Source organism: Ambystoma mexicanum, chromosome 2p (assembly GCF_040938575.1).
Source record: "Ambystoma mexicanum isolate Mex_15411 chromosome 2p, UKY_AmexF1_1, whole genome shotgun sequence".
Lineage (NCBI taxonomy): Eukaryota > Metazoa > Chordata > Amphibia > Caudata > Ambystomatidae > Ambystoma > Ambystoma mexicanum.
In genome coordinates this window covers 900137421-900160840 of record NC_090923.1, presented here as the reverse complement: position 1 = coordinate 900160840, position 23420 = coordinate 900137421, and the positions used below count along the sequence as shown (strand labels likewise).

The 23420-nt window shown below is 50.0% G+C and overlaps 1 protein-coding gene across 4 annotated transcripts in view; it reads right to left on the bottom strand.

Moving 5' to 3' along the window:
- CLASRP (CLK4 associating serine/arginine rich protein) overlaps window positions 1-23420 on the bottom strand; it is a 1024175-nt gene that overhangs the window by 153005 nt on the left and 847750 nt on the right. For all 4 annotated transcript variants that reach the window (XR_011302052.1, XM_069644604.1, XM_069644606.1 and 1 more), the window contains 2 exons: window positions 20503-20563; window positions 20352-20410 (listed from right to left, as the gene is read on the bottom strand). Coding sequence is in view for 3 of the 4 variants with exons in the window: in XM_069644604.1 (XP_069500705.1) it covers window positions 20352-20410; window positions 20503-20563 (120 nt within the window). In the remaining variant the exon portion in view is untranslated. The remainder of the gene's footprint in view (window positions 1-20351; window positions 20411-20502; window positions 20564-23420) is intronic.

The window sequence follows — 23420 nt, the reverse complement described above, 5'->3', positions numbered from 1 at the left end:
GCTTTAATGACATGTATTTGACAGTGTATTACTGATTCATCTGCTGTTTATACATATGTAATATTTTCATTATTGTTGAAAATTGAAATAAAGTTAAAAAATGTTTTAAAAAAAAAAGAACTGATAGAAGTAGTGACAAGAGACTATTTACAAATAAGAAGAAAAGAAGACACATGATCCTGATCTTATTTAAGTTGGTTAGAACAGTGGCAGGGCCAGTTAGAAGAACAAGTTACTTTCTTACCTGGTAACGTTCTTTCGATGGGATGGTCCGACGACGTATTCCATATCTATGACAGTAATCACCACAGCTGTGCTGCTTCGGAAACTTTTTCGGCGTCTGCGTCCTGCGTCGATGACGTCGATGCGCCGCCGTCGAGGACCTCCTCCGACGTCCGACGTCATCCGATGTGATAAGTAGGACGCACGACGCCAGTAGCCTCAGTTGTAGTTTTTTCCCCCAGAACGTGTGACAATAGTCAACTGCCAGTCCGACACAAAGCCTTGCGGAACGTAAGCTGCAAACGCAACAGAAATTCTGCAGCGGGGAAGGCAGGGCGGGAGCGATATGGAATACGTCGTCGGACCATCCCATCGAAAGAACGTTACCAGGTAAGAAAGTAACTTGTTCTTCGAGGGGATTGGGTCCTCCGACGTATTCCATATCTATGACAGACTCCCAAAGCAGTACCAAATCAAGGAGGAGGGAAAGAATTTAGAAACAAAATTTAGAATAGCCAATCAAATAGCAGAGCAAAGGACCGCCTTGCCAAAGGCCAGATACTGCCCTCGGATGGAATCGAGGGAATAATGCCGCACAAATGTATGCACTGAAGCCCAGGTGGCAGCATCACAGATGTTGCGAATAGGAACACCCCTCTGCAGGGCAGTAGATGCAGCCAAGCCCCTGGTAGAATGGGCCCGCAAGCCAGCCGGAGGGTCCTTGCCCGCCAAGCGGTAACACTCCGAGATGGCCAAAATAATCCAGCGGGACAAAGTCTGTTTCGTCACAGCTTGCCCCAAGCGCTTACCAGCGTAACCAATAAAGAGTTGATCGTCCACTCTGACCCGGGACATGCGAGAAACATAAAAGCTCAAAGCTCTCCTAGGATCAAGCCTATGGAGCCTCTCCTCTTCCTTACCAGGATGCGGAGGAGGATAGAATGCCGGAAGAACAATCTTCTGGGCCAAATGAAATTCCGTCACTACCTTCGGAAGAAAAGAAGGACGAACTCGAAGGACAACCCTGTCCTTGTGAAATACAGTGAAGGGTGGCTTAACAGAAAGTGCCTGTAACTCACTCACTCTGCGAGCGGAAGTAACCGCAACTAAAAACACAGTTTTCAAAGTCAACAGCCTCAAAGGGCAAGAATGTAACGGCTCAAACGGAGCACCCATAAGAAACCTAAGAACAAGGTTCAAATCCCAACCGGGCACCAGGAAAGGCGACGGAGGGAACACATTAGTGAGCCCTTTCAGAAACTGTGAAATTAAAGGGATTTTAAAGTAAGAACATTCTTCAGATGAGCGCTTAAAGATGGACAGCGCCGCCAGGTAACCCTTAACGGTACCCACTTGCAAGCCCCTGTGGGCCAAAGAAAGCAAAAAGGACAGAACCATGGGGATGTCACATGCAAAAGGATCCACATTCTGAACTCTGCACCAGTCGCAGAACTTACGCCAACGGCAACGGTACAGAGACTTAGTTGCGGGCCTTCGGGCCGAAAGCAACACCTCCATCACGTCTTCAGGGAGGTCCCAATCCTTATACCTCAACCTTTCAGAAGCCAAGCGTGAAGGTTGAGGGATCCGACCTCTGGATGGAGAACCTGACCCCCCTCCCGTGAGAGCAGATCGTCTCGGTAGGGAAGACGACGTGGAGGGCAGATGGACAAGTCGAGAAGGTCCGGGTACCACGTCCTCCGAGCCCACGCCGGAGCAATGAGGATCATCCGGGAACCGAACTTCCGTAACCTCCGCAGCACTTGCGGGATGACGGGGACCGGAGGAAACGCGTACAGCAGCGGGAACGACCACTCCACCACGAACGCGTCTCCTAAGGCTCCTCTTGGAGGAAATTCCCGCGAGCAAAACCTTTCGCACTTCCGGTTGACACTGGAGGCAAAGAGATCCACTTGAGGGGTCCCCCAAAGGGCGAAGATCTCCAGGAGAATCTCCTGAGCCAACTCCCACTCGTGAGAGATCGTGCTCTGCCTGCTCAGAGCGTCCGCCGTCACGTTCTCGACTCCGGCCAGATGAACTGCCGAGATCGAAACTTCCTGCTGGATGGCCCAGAACTCGAGCTGCATCGCCTCCCTGCACAGAGGAAGTGACCCTGCCCCCCCCTTTTTGTTGAGGTAGTGCATGGCCACTGTGTTGTCCGTCAGGATCAGGACATTCTTCCCTCGCACAGTCGGCAGAAAAGCCCTCAGGGCTAGCCTGACGGCCCTCAGCTCCAACAGATTGATATGGAGTCTGGACTCCGACGGAGACCAACGACCGCTGACTGTCAGCCCGTTGGCATGAGCTCCCCATCCCGTGAGGGATGCATCCGACACGATCGTCACCTCCGGCCAGGGAAGCCAAAACGGAGCCCCCTTCATCAAGTTGCCTTCGACGGCCCAACACAGAAGGTCCCGGGCGACCGAGGGCGGCACCTGAATCGGGTCCGACATCCTGCCGGAGGACTGCGACCATTGCATCTTGAGTGCCCACTGCAAAGATCTCATTCGCAGGCGAGCCTCTGGCACCAGAAGAATGCAGGATGCCATGAGGCCGAGCAACCTCAAGAACTCGAACGCTGGGAGCGTCTGGGCATGCTGAAACCTGCGCACCATCTGCTGAATGTGAAGAGCCCTCACCTGGGGAGGAAAACACTGCCCCAGGGAAGTGTCGAGCACTGCTCCGATGTACTGGAGCCTCTGCGTTGGCGTCAAATGGGACTTCTTTAAATTGAGGGAGAAGCCCAGCCTGTGAAGGGAGTGGCAGGCGACGGACAGATGATCCAGGACCTGCTCGGGAGAGCTCCCCCTGATCAACCAATCGTCCAGGTAGGGGTAGACGTGAATCCCCCCTTGCCTGAGATGCGCTGCCACCACCACCATGAGCTTGGTGAAAACCCTCGGGGCGGAGGTCAAACCGAACGGCAGGACCCGAAACTGAAAGTGCGAGTCGCCAACCGCGAACCTCAGGTACTTCTTGTGCTTGGGATGGATCGGCACATGGAAGTAAGCATCCTTGAGGTCGAGTGACACCAACCAGTCCTGAAGCTGAAGGGCCTGGAGGACTTGAGAGAGAGTAACCATCTTGAACTTGTCCTTCCTGAGGAGTTTGTTCAAACCGCGCAAGTCCATGATGGGTCTCAATCCCCAGTCTTTCTTGGAAATCAAAAAATAAGGGGAATACCATCCCTTGTTCCTCTCCGCTACAGGCACCAGTTCTATGGCGCCTTTCTCCAGCAGGGCTTGAATTTCCTGCGCAAGGAGCGGATCCGGACACTTCAAAGAGAGGTTCCCCGGTGGATTGTCGCGAGGCCTGTGCCGAAAGGGAAGACAGTAGCCGTGGGTTATGATCTCCAGAACCCACACATCCGAAGTAATGGCACGCCACTCTACAAGATGCTGCGCCAGCCTTCCCCCAACCGGCGAACCATGGGACAAGGCCTCATGACTGAGTAGGAGCGGCTGCGGCGTTACCTGAGGGCAAAGAGGCAACTGCCCGAGCGGCCTTGGCACCACGGGTACCCTGTCGTCCACCTCTGGTACCCCTGCGTTGGCCCCTTTGACTGCCAGCTCCTCTCGCTCTACCAAAGGACGAGTAATAGCGAAAGGAGCCACCCCTCCACTGCTGTCCCCTAGGACGAAAAGGCGGAGGTTGGCGAACTGCAGCGCCCAACGACTTCGCTGCAGCTTTTGAGGTCTGCAACCTCTCAAGGCTCTCGTCAGCCTTGCTGCCAAAAAGATGTTCACCATCAAAGGGCATGTTGAGGAGCCGGGACTGCACATCAGGAGCAAACCCCGACTTCCGCAACCACGCAAACCTGCGTATCACTGTGCTCGCCGCCATGGACCTACTGACGCATTCAGCTAAGTCCAAACCCGACTGAACGGACTCACACATGGCATCCTTACCATCCTGGACCAAAGCAAGGAAACCAACCCGTTCGTCCCCTTCGGGAATATGTTCAGCCGCTAACGCAACACAGTTCCACAGAGTGTGCGTGAAACGTGACAAGGCACAAATGGAGTTGGCCGCCTGAAGCGCCATACCACCAGAAGAAAACACCTTCTTCGCCCAGCCATCAAAACGTTTGTCGTCCCTATCAGGAGGGATGGTAGGGTACGACGCCTGCTTTGCCGGGGCCGTGGCCGCCTGCACCACCAAACTTTCCGGAGTGGGGTGCCTGGTCAAGTAGCAGGGGTCGCCACTGGCTGGACGGTATTTCCGCGACAAGGATCTGCCCACTGCCGGGAGACTCTCCGGAGCAGTCCAAGCCGCCGCCACCCTACGCTGTAAAGCCATATGGAATGGCAGAACCGGGTCAGATGGGGGACCAACATCAAGGATGTCCGTCAGATCATCCTGCACAAACTCCCCTGGGGGAGCAGACCATCCCAGATACTCAGACACCCTAGCCATAAGGCGCCGGTATGAGGAATCGGCATGGGAGCCAGGCTCAGGCCGACCAAATTCCACCTCCGGAGAGGTGTCCAGACCACTAGCATCAAGCAGCGACTGCCTCAAATCGTCAAATTGACTATGGCCCGAGACAATGTCATCCGGCACCTGATCAGGAACCAGGCCAACCGAATCCTCATCCGCCTCCGAAATATAATCCAAGTGGTGGAAAGGCACCTGAGAGTGCCTGCTCTTAGCCAGAGCCTTCCTAGGGGGTACACCCGAGACACGGGGCACCTCCGACACGAAAGGCGTCGATGGCGTCGAGCGAATCGGCGCCGCCGTCGAGAAAACCGGCAACGGCGCCGAGAGGATCGGCGTCGACGTCGAGGAAATCGGCGTCGACGTCAGATGCAGCGCCTCCAATATCGGCGGCGTCGACACAGCCCTCGAAGCCGGAGCCCCGAGCGTGTCCCTCGACGACCTGAACGTCGACGGCTTCGACGACTTCCTCGGAGCCGGAGCTTCGAGAAAGCCTGTCGACGCCCTCGACGCCTCAGACGTCGATGTCTTGCTCGAAGACATCACAGGTGCACACGGTCTCGATCGCGTCGAGGACCGGGACCTGGAACGGGTACGGCGAGAACGAGCCTCCTTGTCCGAACGGGACCTCTCCCGTGACTCGTGCCGACCACTCTTGCGAGCGGCGTCTCTCGACCTCACACGGCCGACCCCACTCGGGGGCGCGGACGGTTGAGTACCCTGCGACTCAAGAATCGCCAACATTTTCTTCCCGAAGGAAGCCCATTCCTCCGGCGTCGCACGGCTGGTGGGATAACCGACGTGCCGGGCAGAGTCCTCGGAAGAGGACCTGGAAGGCGACCGGTGACGGCGCTTCCGAGAACGCCTCGAAGAGGCAGAGGAGTGGCGAGACCGACTCCTAGAAGAAGACCGACGAGACCTCCGACGATGACGCGGAGAGTCACCCCTCGAATCATCCGTCGAAAGCCCCGCCGACTTCGACTTCCGGGGCTTGGACACCCGACCTACCGACAATTTCTTCTTACGTTCGCGTAAGGCCTTGGAAGTGAGCGACAGGCAGTCGACACAGTCATCCGTGTCGTGGGCCTCCCCGAGGCACCAGAGGCAGGCGTCGTGCGAGTCAGTCACCGACATCTTGGACCCACACACCCCGCACTTCTTGAAGCCCGGACGCGGGGTTGAAGACGAAGTGGAAGACATCGCTGCGAAGGAATATTCACAAACGAACAGGCTCGAAGAACCAGAAAGAACAGAACTCCAAAGAGTCGAGGCTAGAACCGAGAAACACGAAGCAACACGTTCGCGGAAAAAACGGAACTGAGGCTACTGGCGTCGTGCGTCCTACTTATCACATCGGATGACGTCGGACGTCGGAGGAGGTCCTCGACGGCGGCGCATCGACGTCATCGACGCAGGACGCAGACGCCGAAAAAGTTTCCGAAGCAGCACAGCTGTGGTGATTACTGTCATAGATATGGAATACGTCGGAGGACCCAATCCCCTCGAACTAGTATTTGGTCAGCAGACTGATTCTTTTGAGACTTGACGACGGGCGAGCCCCTTAGTTATTTACATAGGCAGGCAACACCCACATAGCAATCGGGAAAGATAGGCTTCATACTTATTATTTAATCAACAAACAATAGACATGTCCTCACAGTGTCCACGTCCTTCTGACCCAACAGTGTTCAGATGTATTTTCAGACTTAGCCCAGACAATCCTATTCTGGTAAACAGGAAAAATGTCTAGCCAAAGTATCAAGGTAGTGTGACTGAGCAGTAAGACTTAGACGTGGGGGTGTTTAAGGGTTCAGTTAAACACACATAGCACTCTTAATTCAAGTTAGGCAGAATGTATAAAAAATACAGTCATTTATTCAGCTTTGAGCAAAACGAAATAAATGAAAAGGCTGCATCTTTGCTTAGTGCCAACATATGTAATATTTTCATTATTGTTGAAAATTGAAATAGTTAAAAAATGTTTTTTAAAAAAAGACCCTGCATATGTCTTCTACGTGCGATTTTGTCACGGACAATGCCTTGCAATGAATTTCTTCTATAGCTGAGGCTGCAGGGAACTAGATTTTCTGTACAAAAGGATTTTGACGATGAGGCGTCTCACAGAAGAAGTCTTTCATGGACTAGGTTTATATCCTCCGATATCGCCAAGAACACGTTTTTATAGAGCCTTCGACGCAAAAATATCTCGTACACTAAACAGTCCTGGACGAAACCCTTCACCAACAAGGTTGCCAAAGAAAGGCTTCTGTAATAGAACAGGCCCGATAAAGGCTCAGGCTTTTGCAGAGGGATGGACTTTGATAAAACAGTTGTATGCAAGGTTTCAATTGCAGACTGGGCCCTTCAGCAGAGAAGCTTGTAGTAAATCAGACCTTTATATAGACACTGTGTTCAAGGAAGCCGGTCACTGATGAAGTGCTATAGCAGGGTCATTTTGACAAGGTCTTTTTGTAGAAATAGATTACTTGTGGACTAGGGGCCCTTGTAGACAAGGTCCCTTTGCAGGCAAAGACAACTACTAGAGTAGCATATTCATTGACTGGCCTGTTACAGTTTAAGGTCTCATATGGACCAAGCACCCTCATAGACAGCTCTTAGTTGACGAGCCTGTAGTTCACTAGCCTTTTCCGTACATGAAGTACTCTTTCTTTCTTTATTTATTAATATGCTCATTGGTTGATGAGGTTTTCTAGTAGATAAAATGCCTCGTTGACTAGCCCTGTTTGACGAGCTTCCCTCAGACTAGACTGTCTCACAGATGGCCCTTTACGTGTACAAATGCTTTTGTAGAAGAGGTTCATGTGCACCCAACATGCTCTCGTAGGCAAGGTGCACTCGTAGACACTGCGGTTGTTTAAGAGTCTTCCTCATTTGAGGAACCATTCTTGTAGATGAGGCTCTTACACTGGCGAGGCTCTCCCGCAGAGAAGCATCTGCCGTAGAGAAGCCTCTCTCGTAGACGAAGCCCCATGGCACCCGAGGCTTCCCCTCGACTATGCTTACTGTGAGAAAATAATCCACGCTTATATCTATGCCCTTCATAACAGCTTTGAAATAAAATGAATAGTAAACGTCCCTTTTTGCAGGGGTTTCAGATGCACCATGCAAATTTGGTGTACAAACCCCTTTATTGTGATAAAATCTGTGAACGAAGATGGATGAAAGAGCCAAAATCAAAGTTGTGGGCCGAGCAAAGGCAGTAAAGACTTCTCTTTTGCCTTCATTCTAAAGGTTTGTGTTTATTAAAAAACGAACAAGATCCAGTTTGGAAAGGCTCTCCAAGATCAGTCATGGTGAAGAGAGGAAGGAACAAGTGGTTTACCTGCACCTCCTGTTCTCCAGCATGGGTCTTGCATGGATTCACATGCTCATGAATATTGTCCATCATCAGGCTGGGAATCCTCGGTGCAAAAGAAAGCAGTTTCGCTTTAGACTGAAAACTGCTTGCATCCTCTATAACCAATCATTGTCCTTTGGGTCATGCTGCCTTCAGCCAATTACACTCGTCTGCCTGGTGGCCATCTTCAGATTTTGTAGAGCATGTAAAGTGGCAGTATGAACCAAGAAGATCCACAGAGGTCAAGGAGGAAAGGTTTGCATGCAAATCCATGCAAGACCCGTGCTGTAGTACAGGAGTTACAGGTAAGTAAATTGTTCCTTTTCCAGCATGGGGTCTTGCATGGACTCGCATGCTCATGAATACGATTACACAGCAGTATATACACACGCCCACAGGAGGTGGCAAGGCTCAACAAAAGAAATACACTTACCCCTGAAACTGACTTACCTGAAGTAAACAGGTTGCATAGCACCGCTTAGCCGACCCGGGCACTCATCCCTGGAATCCATGTCTACGCAGAAGAATCTCATGAAGGACCTCCACATAGCAGCCCTGCAGATGTCGAGCAGGGGACCACCAGAGAGAAACACAGTCGTTGCTGTGATGGCTCTGATGGAGTGGGCTCAAAGCCGGCCTGGAAGAGGTCTGTTGGCCAGACGATGACTCTGCATGACACAGCCGGAGAGCCACCTGATATGGAAGCCTCAGACAGGGCTTTCCTGTGTCCTACACATACAAAGCTGACAAACAAATGAGGCAATGTACAAGACAATGTAGAGGAAGCTCTGGCCTTGGCAGGATATTCTTGCATTCCAGCAGCAGGAAGCAGTGTCCAATCTCTAGGGCTACAGGAGCCAGGCCGTGAGGCTTCCCGACACTGGGTGTGGTGAAGTATTGTTGCGTTTTCTTTGGACAGAAGGTTCGGAAGCAGAGGTAGACGGATGGATGGGCCACTGAGAGATGGAGTAGGTCCGGGTACCAGATCTGCCGCAGCCATGCCGGCACAATGAGGATCATCCTGCAATGGCAACGTCTGAGTGTTGATCACATGTAGCAGGAGTGGAATCAGAGGGAAGTCGAACCCCAGACGATACCGGCAGGCAAACTTCAGGCGCTTGGAGTTGGCAGCTGTCGCGAAGGTCGATCTAGGGAAGACCGCACCTGAAGAGTTGACAACTGCGCCTGTTGAAGCTCCCACTCAAGGCAGGATCGTAGCTCCCTGCTGAGCAAGTCTGCAATGGTGTTCTTGATGCACACCAGGTGAAAGGGGACGAGGAACATATCCTGAAGAATTTCCCAGAGCCACAGGGACTTGGCTTCCAGAAAGAGAGCAGGTGAGCGTGTCCAGCACAGTTTCCAGATGTAGCACATGGTGGTGACGTTGTCCGTGAAGATCCGCACCACCTTCCCCTGTAGCTCAGGCTGGAAGGACTTGAGGGGCCAGCACACCGCCCTGAGCTCCAGGACGTTGATGTGCAAGTCCTTTTCTTCTGGGAGCCAGAGGCCTCTGGTGTGAGACTGTCCTGTGTGGGCACCCCAACCCTCTAGGTCCGTGGTGACTGTTACCTGGTACGGTGGAATCCAAAAGGGGGCTCCTTGAGTGAGATGCAGACACACAGCCCACCACTGCAGAGCCTGTAGGAAAGGTTGATTGAGAGAAGTCTTGTCTGTCCAACTGCCTGTGAACTAGAAAACGCCTGTAGATGCCACATCTGGAGCCTGCAAAAGGGGACCAGATTGATGCAGGAAGACATTCTCAACAGAGACTTGATGGACCGGACTATTGCGATGGATACTGCTGACAGCCGCTGAACTGTCCCCAGGATGACCCTCACCCTCTATTCCGAGGAGTCGCCAGACACGCGACCGTGTTGAGACGGGCACCCAGGAACAGAACATTCTGTGATGGCTCCACACAGGACTTCGGATAGTTGGAGAATCCGAGCCAAGTCAGCAGATATATGGTCTCCGCTGTGCGCTGGGTCACCAGCACGCGTGAGCGAATGAGCCAGACATCCAGATAAGGGTAGACATGTATTCCCCTGCGGCGCAGATGAGCAGCCACCGCCAGGCCTTTCATGAAAACCCTGGGGGACGATTTCAGGCGGAAGGGCAAGGCCCTGAATTGGTAGTGCCTTCCGTGGATCACAAGACGCAGGAACTTCCAATGTTTCCGATGAATGGGGATGTGAAAGTACGAGTCCTCCAGGTCCAGAGTTGCCAGAAAATCCCCCTCTTCCAGCTTGTCGAGCATGTGCTGCAACATGACCATCCTGAAATTTTGGGACTTCAAGTACTTGTAGAGGCGTCTTATCACTAGGATCGGCCGTCACCTCTCCAGAGCCCCAGGGGCACTGAGAGACTGGCTCTATCAGCCCTTTTCTTAACATGGCTTGAACCTCCTGCAGCAGTTGGGCCATGTGAAGTTATTGACACACTACAGGAGGAATGTGAGGGCACCTGTGGTGAAATTCCAAGGTGTGGCCCCACTGAAGAAGGTCCAGTATGCATTTGTCCATGGTGATGTTTTTCCACTGTTCGACAAAGTTGGATAGCAAGCCTCCCATTGTGGTGTGAAAGTGGGGTTCAGGTTCATGGTCGGTTCAGGTATGCTTGGGCATCTGCGTCCTGGCCTGTGGACGACGGCGGCACTGCCCCCCAGTCGTAAGGCAATAGGACGGCGAGAGCATTGCCGGCCTTGATGGTGAAAGCTGCAGATTAGATGATGCGTTTGCCCACTGCATCCGGCTTCTTGCGCCCCTGGTGTGGAGGAACCATGGATGAGGGGTTGGACAAGCGCTTCTTGGTGCCAGTCGACACAGTCTGGGGAGGGCTGCGACCAGAGACAACTGGGAGCCGAATCCGGGACTCCATTTCTTCTCCAGCCAGTCCATCTTGAAGGGTGTAGTCCTTGGGTCTTCATAAGGGCTAAATATTCCTCCCAGATGCCGTCCAACAACAGAACTGACCTGATGGTCTTCCTGGAGGACTCTTGTCACTGAAAGAGAAACCCCTCTTCTCCTCCGGAACCAGACTGAAGAGCTTGGACGCCCTTGAGATCATGGCGTGGAAGGAGACAATCTCATCTTGTGGCGAAGCCCTGGCAGGCATATTGGTACCCAGAGGATCCCCATCATCAGGGACATAATCCTCATACTCGTTTATAGGAGTAGCCATGGTATCTGTGTCCGTTCCGGTGTCTGCACATGGAGGCTCTTCCTCCACTGGGGTCAAAGCCCTATGGGGCAGTGTTGGCTGACGCTTTGGCCCGTCGGGGATCAGCTGACGTGTGCGCCTGGGAGAACTTGGCCTGGGAGTATACCTGGTCAGAGGTCTGTGAGGACAGTGGGCCCGGCCCAGGTGCTGGAGCAGCAGGCAGCTTCTGCTGCATTTCCGCCAGCAAGGTGTGCAGGGTGGTGAGGACGCCCAGCGACATGTCCATGGGTGCTGGGTGCGAACGGTGCATTGGGCTGAAACCCCTTGGGAGGGTGAAATTGGCTGTTATGGTTCCTGGCATGGAGAACCCTCCTGGGACATGAGCCCTTGGCCCCTTTATGGTTCATGTAGAAATCCTCAGGCAGATTTTGATCTTCCAAACTACTGTAGATGTGGAGATTTTTCCTCTGAGACCCCATTGGGGCTGGTGGAGATACCCTCACGGGTCTTGGCAGTAAGTCTGATGGAGGTAGCAACCCCCTCACCCTGCCAGAGTACTTCGAAAAGGAGGCGGTGGTGAGGATTGGCAAAACTGGAGCAGCCACTGGCGAGGTCATGGTCGGTATAGCAGATGGAGGCCGTGTAGGCAAAGACACCCTTGGCATCACTGTTGTAAATGTAGAAATGACAGTCGCTGCCGAACTTTTAGTCGATGAAGGAGCGGTAGATGTGATGTGTTGGTCGTCGAATGTGCCGTGGTCATTGACAAGGCGGCAGTCTTGCCTGTCGAAGTAGTCGTAGGCAGAGCCCTTGGGGCCGACAATTAAGAGGGAGCCACTGATGGGCTTCCCACAGGCCTCTTCTTTGACAAATTGTCCTTAGAAGATGACTTGTGCTTGGAAGGGGTTAGACTTCCTAGGGGAAAGCAATCCACCAGTCGGTAGTCTCAGTCGATGGTACCGGCGACAGAAAGCGACAGCTTCCCGAACTAGATCCTGCAGCAGTGGCGACCTTCGTGGGAGCAGATGCGTGATGCTTGTCCTCCTTTTGCGTCCCCTTAGGAGGAGCATGCGTAAAGGACCTTGACATCTTTTTCTCAGAGGGAGCACACTCATGGGACCCGACGGTCCTCGACTAGGCATGACTGCGCCTGGAGGCAGCGTCGGAGGCCTTTTCTTCCTTGAGCTAAGCCACCAACCTGCAAAAGCGCTTCATCAGAAGCCATGGCAAAGCTTGCAACCATCTTAGTCATGGTCTGGGTGGAGAGATAATAAAAGGTCTTGAGGTTACGATCCTCAACGTACACGTCCTTCAGGCCACAGAACTCGCAGGCCCTGATCAGACTTCTCTTGGCAATGTCAAACATCGTTGAGATGAGATGTAGGCCCAAGCCTGTAATCGACGTGTGATGGTCGCTGAGGAAAAGTTTGAAGAAAACTATGGGAAACTAACCAAAAACAGCAAAAAAGGTCACAATTCGAAGAGAAACGCAAGAGGACACCATACATTGAAACGTGCGGGAAAAATCTGAAGATGGCCACCAGGGGTGGAGCTTAGGAGGACGATTGTTACTGGATGGGGCCAGTGTGACCCAACGGACAATGATTGGTTATAGAGGAGACAAGCAGTTTTCAGTCTAAAGCAAAACTGCCTTCTTTTTTACCGAGGATACCCAGCCTGACGACAGGAGATATTCATGAGCATGTGAATCCATGCAAGACTCCATGCTGAAAAGGCACTCTTTAATGGACACTGCCCTAAGGAACAGAGTAAACTTGTGTCCCACCCCAGGGCAGTACCAAGAGTATCGAAGCTTCCAAACCCCACAACAGTAAAGTATTTATCTGTAGCTTTCAGAAGAGTTGAAGTTGTAGGTAGATATTTCTTGAAGAAAACATCTAGTAAAGTGAGAGCTAACGTGCAGTAAAGAATCCGACAATGCCCTCCTGGTGTGGAGCTTTAGGAGCACTGCCTATTGGCCGAGGGGTAAATGACCCAAAACAACACAGAGAAAACTAAAGTGACTGCAGTTTTTTCTTCATTTGAAATGAAACTGCTTTAATGTTACAGACAACGGTGAATATTCAAACAAGCATGTGAACCCATGAAAGATCCAATGCTGGAGAAAGGGGATTAGTCCATTTTTACTAGAGCAACCACTTTTTTCCTTTTAGTCCTGGCCTGGTCTTAACCGGCAGACGCAGGTACATTGCGGCACTAGTAGTCCTTACAGTTTGTCTTTGAATGATGCTGCCTCCCGAAACCCATTAGATATTCCAGCGGTATATAAAAGTGTGGTGCAAGCGGATAGCGGCAGTCTCTCGTGTCAGGATACCAGGCCATTCTGATGGCCAAGCCTCCAGGACCACCTGAAACGTTGGAACCGGCTAGTACAGTTGCTAATAGGCACTGGGTTGGGGAAAAAGTAACAGGCAGAGGTACACTTCTACACATTCTGGGGAGCTAGGGTCCAGGGAAGGGGTCCTTCCCAACTCCACCTGCACCACGGGAGGAGGGCTTCCCCCCTCCAACTCTCTCACACAACCTCTGGGATAGATCTGACTCAGACCTGGAGTTGGTAAGCTACCAACCCAACTCTAAAGGGACCCACGTCCAGGCCACTCTGGTTCATAGATGTGGCCCTGTCAGTCACACAGAGCCACAACATGTTGCAGCTTGTAAAGCGCAAAGAAATGCCACCAGCCTGTCCCACAAAACATTGAGTGAGAGAACTCCCCCAGGGATAAAATGGGTAACTTTTGGGTTGCTCCTTCTCTGGTAGCTATAAAGACTAGGAAGGCACCACATCAAGTAGCAGTTTTTGGTGGGGCATTGGTAAAAGTCTCTTGAAGACTACTCACCACCAAACTGATCTGGAGATTGCAGAGAGTAACTCTGACCCCATTAGCAACAGGAGTCATGGTTCTGTGCCGGATGGGCAAGTGTCTGCAAGACCAACTGCTAACGTTCTTTCGACTGGATGTTCCTCCAACGTATTCCACATCTTTGACATGTACAGCTGTGGACATTACATGTCAAAGATGTGCAATACTTTGGAGGACACAATCCATTCGAAAACTTGTTCATGCAAGACCAATAGAACAAAGGCCTCAAGTTGATTCCTCGGATCCCAAGGAAGAGGGCCAGCCAAAGTCGTCTCAAATTAATTCGGCTTAGAAACTGTAGAGGTGGGTTCCTGAATCAGCATCTTGATATCACATTTGTTCACAGGAGGGACAGGGTCAACAGCAGGGTATTCTACAGTTGGAGGAATGGAACCAATATGCCTGTATGTGCCAAAGATGATAAAAAGAAGCTGCAGAAAGTGTGCCAGTCACCAGCTGAAGAAGCCTGTACAGTTGTGTCCCAACTTCCCAGCTGAAGAACTCTGGTGTAAATGTTCAAAGCCTTTGGATGAAGTTAGAGGAGCACACAGATGCCTAATCAACTGAGAAAAAGGATTGCAGCAGCTTCAGGAGGAGGTCAATCCAATGGTACCCCCAACCAGGGTCACAGGTAACCAATCTGGCCAAAGATCTGCAGGAAAAGTATGCTGGAGGAACAGTACCAGGATTCTTCTGGGTGGTCCAGGCACAAGCAAAGGATCCAGCAGCAACGCCCACAGTGGGTCTCCGGAAGGATATAGTGCTCCCGCTTCTGGGAAAGGCATCACTAGCAGGATCCAGAGTAGCACAAAAATGACTTCCAGACATGGAGATTGTACTGGGCCTTCAGAAACAAGGGGAAGCACCATACAGTGTAGAGCTCTTTCTGGCTACAGGAGAGGCAGAGCTTTCCCGTCTGGTTGTAAGATGTCCAGGAGATGCATGTGCACAGCTTCATTGACCCACCTTGGATAGGTTAGTTCTCCTGGTGCTGCCAGAACAAATGGTAGCCTTAGAAAAGATACTGATGCAGAAGGCCAGCCATTATACCTCAGCTGGAGACATGGATCCCCCATCAGACATGTATGTGTCATTCAAACCTATTACAGCCAACCAGCGCGGTTTGTCACATACAAACATTTATGGGCATTTGCGTGGGCAACTGCAGAAGGGGGTGGATTCCAGACATCCTTGAGGCACACCCATTTAAGCCCTTTGTGAGTTCCAGGCCAGAGCTCATGCCAGGAAACACCCTATATGCTAATTCCCGGTCACAGTGCCCCGACTCAAGCTACCCCATGATTGCACTGCTTTGACTGACACAGACACACAGACACACAGACACACACCTTCACTGCCACCAACCACAACCTGGCACACCATAGGGAGCACCTTCTCTGTAGCCCCCACTTTAAGGGACATAAACGGCTTCAAGAAACAAACTAAGCTACATCCCCAGAAAGACCTGATGGGGGCTCACTGTGAAACAATAGGACCGGCATCATAAAAAACAAGAGCAAAGTTTAGACAATTCACAAAGTGGGCAAAAAGGGACTTTTAATATTACGTTCTCCACCCAACATTCAGAGATGATAAGCAGGTTCCAAGTCGACTGTTTCCAACCAGCCAGACTAACTGGTTTGTGTTGTGTATGGATTGACATCACTGGAGAGCAAATTTGTCAAAGCAAAAATAGGTGAAAAATAAATAAATACATTGATGGACCCCCCCCTATGAAACAACACAACAGTCACACTAAGAATCTGATCAGAATAGAGATAGTACCAACATTTCAGGAGCTTTTTCCTCAGCCGCCTGGTGAGGGATCTGAAACCATATAACCGAATGGTGAACCTGGATTTCCAACCAAAAGGTAAGAGCAGATTCTCGAATGATGGAGCTGCAGCAGAGCAGTCCGATTAAACACAAGGGAGGGAGGAAGGCTAGTAGTGAAGTACATTTAATCCGCCTAACTGAAGATCTAACGGCCTTCCGCAAACTACTGAAAACCTGGCTCTTCCCCTAAGACTAATCGGTCCCAAACTAGCTTCTGCACAATAACACCCATCCATCAATCGACATGAAGCAAGCAATTTACAACTAAATAAACTCGAATGTAAACTATAAAGACAAACAATACTAAATGAGCAACGTAATGCTGAGCGCGTAGAACAGATGAGCGCGTAGAGCGGATGAGCGCAGATGAAAGCGGATGAGAGCAGAGAGCGGATGAGCGCAGATGAAAGCGGATGAGAGCAGAGAGCGGATGAGCGCAGATGAAAGCGGATGAGAGCAGAGAGCAGATGAGCGCTGAGAGCGGACTGCAAAGAGCGGATATGGTTAGAAAACGGATGAGTGTGCAGAGCGGATGTGTGTGCAGAGCGGATGAGTGTGCAGAGCGGATGAGTGTGCAGAGCGGATGAGTGTGCAGAGCGGATGAGTGTGCAGAGCGGATGAGTGTGCAGAGCGGATGAGTGTGCAGAGCGGATGAGTGTGCAGAGCGGATGAGTGTGCAGAGCGGATGAGTGTGCAGAGCGGATGAGTGTGCAGAGCGGATGAGTGTGCAGAGCGGATGAGTGTGCAGAGCGGATGAGTGTGCAGAGCGGATGAGTGTGCAGAGCGGATGAGTGTGCAGAGCGGATGAGTGTGCAGAGCGGATGAGTGTGCAGAGCGGATGAGTGTGCAGAGCGGATGAGTGTGCAGAGCGGATGAGTGTGCAGAGCGGATGAGTGTGCAGAGCGGATGAGTGTGCAGAGCGGATGAGTGTGCAGAGCGGATGAGTGTGCAGAGCGGATGAGTGTGCAGAGCGGATGAGTGTGCAGAGCGGATGAGTGTGCAGAGCGGATGAGTGTGCAGAGCGGATGAGTGTGGAGAGCGGATGAGTGTGGAGAGCGGATGAGTGGGGACGAACGTAGAGGATTAATACGGTTGGCGGATGAGTGTGGAGGGCGGAGGAATGTGGAGGGCGGAGGAGTGTGGAGGGCGGAGGAGTGTGGAGGGCGGAGGAGTGTGGATGACTGTATGAGCAGATGAGTGTATAGAGCGGAAGAGTATGTAGAGTGGATGAATGGGGATGAGTGTAGAGGATTAATGTGGAGGGCGGGTGAGTGTGGAGGGCGGCTGAGTGGCGAGAACGGATGAGCGTAGAGAGGGGATGAATGTGAAGTGGGGATGAGTGTGAAGTGCGTAGAGGATTAATGCGGTTGACGGATGAATGTTGAGGGCCCATGAGTATGGATGGCCAGTGAATGTAGAGGACGGATGAGTGTGTAGAGCGGATGTGTGTGGAGAGCGGGTGAATGTGGAGAGCGGGTGAGTGTGGAGAGCGGATGAGGAGAACGGATGAGTCTTGAGAACGGATGAGTATGAAGAGCGGACAAGCGTGGAGAGGGAATGATTGTGAAGGGCGTAGAGGATTAATGCGGTTAACGGATGAATGCTAAGGACCCATGAGTGTGGAGAGCGGACGAATGTGGAGAGCGGACGAGTGTGGAGAGCGGACGAGTGTGGAGAGCGGACGAGTGTGGAGAGCGGACGAGTGTGGAGAGCGGACGAGTGTGGAGAGCGGACGAGTGTGGAGAGCGGACGAGTGTGGAGAAATGGAGTGGATTAATGCGCTTGGTGGATGAGTGTGGAGGGCCGATGAATGTGGAGAGCGGGAATTGCAGAATTGCATGACGTCCGTATTATGCCTTGGAATGCACGGATCCTTTATAAGAGCACACCTCATATCACACCCCACGCTTACTCTCTCCTTACACCACCACTCAACTAGAACACAGAGATGCTATGACACCATTCGGTATAACTGTTCTCATATCAACATCTTGCGCTCACTCCCCATCACTCTAAGTAATCATCGCTGGTCTCGCACCCCCAGCCAGGCGTTCTCCTCAGGCCTAACGCTGCCACTCTCGGTCTGGATAATTCCGGCCAGATTGAACACATACTCTTGACCTCTCACCCACCACACCTACCGCTAGGAAGCAGCTATCACAGGAATTTCGCACCAGCTGCACACATACCAGTTGCGCACACGCACCTTTTGACCCTCTTCTCCCTCTACTGACCAGAACTTCGGTTCCCAAGGGCGTTCAACCTACCAGCGCCTTCAGACCATACCAATGGTATATAAGGCGCTATATAAGTGCAAAATAACATAACATAGAAATTCCAAACTTGTATACTGAAAAATATACACTTTTGTTAAATTACGAATATAAAATCTATACAGTTAAATAAGTACCTAGGTAACAACATAGTACAAGAGTATGTACAAAAACATCAGTTGTCAATGAAGAACCTACCCAGCCCAAATACTAAATAGAACCCTTCTAACTGGTGGCAGCCACTAGATGTATAGGCCAAGTGGCGTGAAGAAAAAAGGAACCCTAACCATTTCAGACATATTAAAAGTTATCATCAGGAACCAAAATTGCGCACAGTAAATAGTACCATTAATTCCCAGACCTACACCACACAAGCATAAATCTTACAAATGTACCATATACATTCCTATGGCTTGTAGAGGGATAGAAAGTGGTCAATACATTAAAAGCCAAGCATAGGGGGCAACCAAAGGTTATGTTTAGCTTAAACTAAGAAATCAAGACCACCACCAAGGTTTTATGGCACACCTAAAAATTAGATGCAGTAATAACCAACAGGTATACAATGCAACTTGCATTTTCAGAAGGGGTGTAACATGAAGTATTTAAAATACTGATAAAATCAAGAGTACTTGCTAAAATGTCACTCTTTTGTAGAAAACTCTAAGGATTCCGCTGGGACCCAGAAAAATGGCAGTGTTCAGGTGGTACCTTCAAAAGTAATTTATATAGAGTTTTCCAAGGTGGGAAAAGTTCCCCATTGGATATAATGAGTCTATAGGCACTGCTGTGGTTATGGAGAAAGGTCAGGTAAGTCTGAGTGCTATGCCACAGGTGCGGAGAAGCCAGCAAACTACCCGCTGGGACACAAGAGGAGACCCTCTTGAAAGGCTCAAGTGCCATGTTTGAGCCCCAGAAGAATTCGGGCCAGTGAGAGTCAACTGCAAAATGAGGTTGAAGGTGGCTGGCAGAAATCCACAACCATGGACCACAGTGATGTCTGATGATCAGTGTCTCAATTATCCCACTAGCACAGCATTAAGTACTTATGGTGACAGTTCCCGAAACATGGCTCAGGAATGGAAAAACAACCGGGCGAGTTGCAACCCAAAAGAACAATCTGCCTTTACTGGAGCGGGACCCACCAGCCATTCGATAAAACAATGGCAAAGATGGATCCAGAAAGATGAAGGAATCTGACCAAGCCGATTTTGATAGTTTGACAGACCATGAGGGGCAGACAGCCAGCAGAAAATTGTCCCAGGAAGACAACATTGTTGCCACCAATGCAGGGCGATGCAATCAACTTATGGCCGAAATGGGGTGCTCAACAATTACTACAGTCCACAACCATTTGGACTACCATAGGACCATGCTCCGAAAGGGTTGCAGTCGTAGGAGATTTCATTAGAAGTCCCTCTGATACCAATAAGTCGCAGATCCTAAAAAACAGATTTAGAGGTCCCATAAAAAGGGACAGTAGAATCACAAAAAATAAATTTCAGCCTTAACCACCAATTTAAATGTGCCGACAAAAAAGGGAGTAGAACGTGTCCAATATCAGTTCTATGCATATAAATTATCAAAAAGAATATGCAGAAGCTCACAAATAAATTTGTATAAGCCAAAGGAAATTGACAAAGTAATACCAAGTATGTACAACATAGGCGGATTAAGACTTAACTAATAGGACAGCAAACATTATGCAGGGATACAAAACAAATCAGCCTTGAGAAACCATACATTTGTCAATGGTCAAAGAGAAAGCCGTGGTTACCATTGGTAAATGTCAGTATTATGTCTAATTAGACTACCCCCATGAGCCTTCTCCCTGCCCAGTTAAGGCTTATTGAGAAATCCATAATGCATTTAATATATAGTACACTAGAAATCATTTCAAATTCAAATGCACGTATAAAAAAAAAAGAACTACATATCTACAAAAATACATTCTTGCGTTTGGAAAGGATTTTCATTAGTAAAGTGTATCAATCCATTAATTTCTAAAAAGGTAAAATGGAACAAAAGTCAGTGTAAGCACTTGACACAGAATAAATAAATACAGAGCACAAAGCAATAAACCTGCGATGTTCTTGCTTGGTTTAACGCCTATTCACTTATCCACTGACCCATTTCTTTGATCTCAATTGTTTCAGACTCAAGATCGGATGGACCACTCACCTGTCTTTCATGCTCCTGCTGCATCATCTTCTCCTGTGCCGCTCTTTTATCTGCCTTAACTGGGAGGACACAGAAAAGGGGCAACATTAGCATGCCTGCAGATTCCATCATGTAAACAAGCAGGATGGACAAATGAGTGCTGGGAGCTTACACTGCTTGTTCAGAGCCTTCTGCATGCGCAATTTCAGCTTCTCCTGAGGTGTCATCTTTAACTGTGAGGAAAATCAGAGCGTGACAAACATCAAAACTAGCTGGCTGCCCTACTGACAGTGTACTGGCTGGATAGAATTTAAATTTAGCATTATTGACTGGAAGTTCTTAGCTGGAAGTACAAAGTTCTCACTTAAACAACAGCACACACCACGGGCCTGTGTACATCAAAACCACCCTTGCCTCAAATGCAGAGTATTGGGTGGTGTTGAGCCTATCATACCATTTCATAAGTTTCAGATCGTCCTGCTCTCTTCTTTGTTTGCATGTCTGTTATTTGAAGTTTGTACTTTTAACCAATTCTTTCTGGTCATGTTGAAAGTGTATTTGTACCCGAGAATTACATTTTTACAAAGAAGTTTCTGAATCAGGAAACTGAGCTAACCTCCAAACTCATTGTACCCTTTTAACATCAGTACAAATGAAACGCTGGTTGGAGCGGATCTGGCAGGGGTGCCTCTTCCAACGGACAAGCGTCCTGCTCTCGGCGTCCCAGCTCCTTCAGCAGAGTTTGAATCTTGTGCTTCCTCATGGAAGGGTCTCTCTCCCTCTAAACAGTCCTACTTCCCTTTTTTTTGTTCCATTCAGATTTGCTTGACACAATTTAACTAGTGCGTTTGTACTGGTCTGGTGGATTATTCCACATTGCTCTGCACTTCTTCCTCGTCCCAGTATTACAGTGATCCCTGTACCTAATGTTCTTCCTCGTCTCGTGTTTCTTAGGGAAGTGACATTGTCTATTCTACATGGAAGTGTGTGGGGATATTGTGTCCTGTGCAGGATAAGAGGATGAGGGTGGTTGGGGTGTAGGGTAACTATACTGTGTTTCTCTCAAAGTGTCGTCTCTCGTCTCATAGGGGCTTTCCGTCCCCATGATATCCCCACCGACCCCCAGGGGACTATCGGGTAGCGGCCTCATCTCCATGTACTCATGGCAAGGGGATCCCCTACAGAAAAAGGGATGGAATCCGAAGATTCATCACACATCTCTTTGTGAAACTAAAGAGCCTCTGAATTGGGTTAAAAGATTGACACGAGGCAAAGGAAAGAGCAATACAAATTCCTCCTTCTGGTCTCAGAGAAAAGGGTGGAGGGTTGATAGCCAAATGAGTTAGCGCAGATCCCACATAGTTATTGGTGAGATGGTGATACAAGTCTGCTTGCTATGCTGGGACCTGTAGTCTCATGTCACCTCGAAAAGAGCTCTGTTTGATTCCCATCACAAGTATCTACAGCTTTGGGAGCAGAGAGAAAACCTATGTAGGAAAGGTTACCAAGACCAGGGTGCACCAAGCAAATGCACAATTGGTATTGGGCAAGCAGGTACTTGAAGAGACAATGCATGATTACCCATGACCCCACTTGAGACCCGCATTTCAAAACTGTCCTCCAGGCCCCCCAAATGTTGAGCCTGGCTCCACCCGCAGGTTTGGTCGCCAAAGCAGAGCTGCTTTGTGCTTGGCCGCTGTATCTCATTATGAATGCCATGCTTGTGGATGCAGGGTGACACCGTGTGGAGGCTGGAATAGGGGCCTGTATCAGGACACCTTTTGCTGTTTCTAGAAGATAAATCAGCACTAGTTCCATCAACTGATCGGAGACCTGGAATAGGGTTTAAGGTTTAAGACTTCCATGTGAGGGGTAAAGTGTTGGGAGAATCACGGTTTGGGGTTCCAGGACGAACGTTTGTTGGAAGGTGGCGTGAAGCAGGGGGTAGTGAATGGCAGCTGGGCACACAACCTTTACAACATGCTGAGCAGAGTCTTGCCAAGCTTCTCTTTCGGGGTTTGGTGCCCGGCATAGCTCAGAGCCTCTGCTAAGCCTGGATTAGCAGCGCAAACTTACATCCTAACACAAATGCCAGATTTCCCCCAACCCCCTCTCGCCCCCACGCAGTGCAAGTTGCAAAGGGGACAGGATGGCATTAAGAGGTTAAGGCAGTGAGATATTCGGCAGTGACACAGACCTTTTCCAAACCCCATGGGCGGCACTTAATGATTGCTTCTAAAAACTCTGGCTAATGACTGAGGGCAAGCTCAGAAAAACATTTGCCACGACTTGCCAACAAATATATTTTGCGTACTAAGTGTGTGAAGCTGCCTTTTTGCTACTAAAAGGAAATGGTGCAGGTTTGGGGACTCCGATCTATTGCAAATGGTATTGAGATGAAGGATGTGGCATGTATAACATGTAGTGGTATTAACCACCTCTCCAGCTAGAGTTCCTTCACAGATTTTATAGACCTCAGTCGCTGTACACCAGGAGGAACTAGAAAACTCAGTTCAGATCTCTGGTGGAATGTGAAAAGGAATGTGACGAGCACTGCATTCTTTGACTGGTGGGATGCATGCCTGTGATACAGTGTAGGGATGTTTCCAGTCCAAATGTCTGGGGGGTAAATATGTGCTTCAGTTCTCCTATTTGCGAAAAACTGTGAGCACTTGGAAACAATTTTATGGCAAGAGGCACTGACAATTCAACCCTTGAGCCCCGGGAGACTGTTCCCCTCTGACCACTTCCCCTAAGGCCCAGCAGATCTGCTGGGCCCGGAGTCTCACAAATATACATCTACTTGTTAGGGAGATTTATCACTTATGCTTCATCCCAGCTCCGAGTGAGACCCCTAGCACTTTTTGCTGGAATTCTGGACCTTTTTCTGACCTCCTCAATGAGTGGAGCATTTTTTCCACTCATTCAATCTTATGGGCTCTGTCTTTTGGAACTCTATTCTTTGTATTCTACCTGTCCTATGGAGTCCGTTTTCCTCCATAACTCTTAAAGGCATGTATGTTACTATTACAGCACACAACTCCTTATGGGCAGTGTTGCTGGTGACCCTTAGGGTCCTTCTTTGAGATT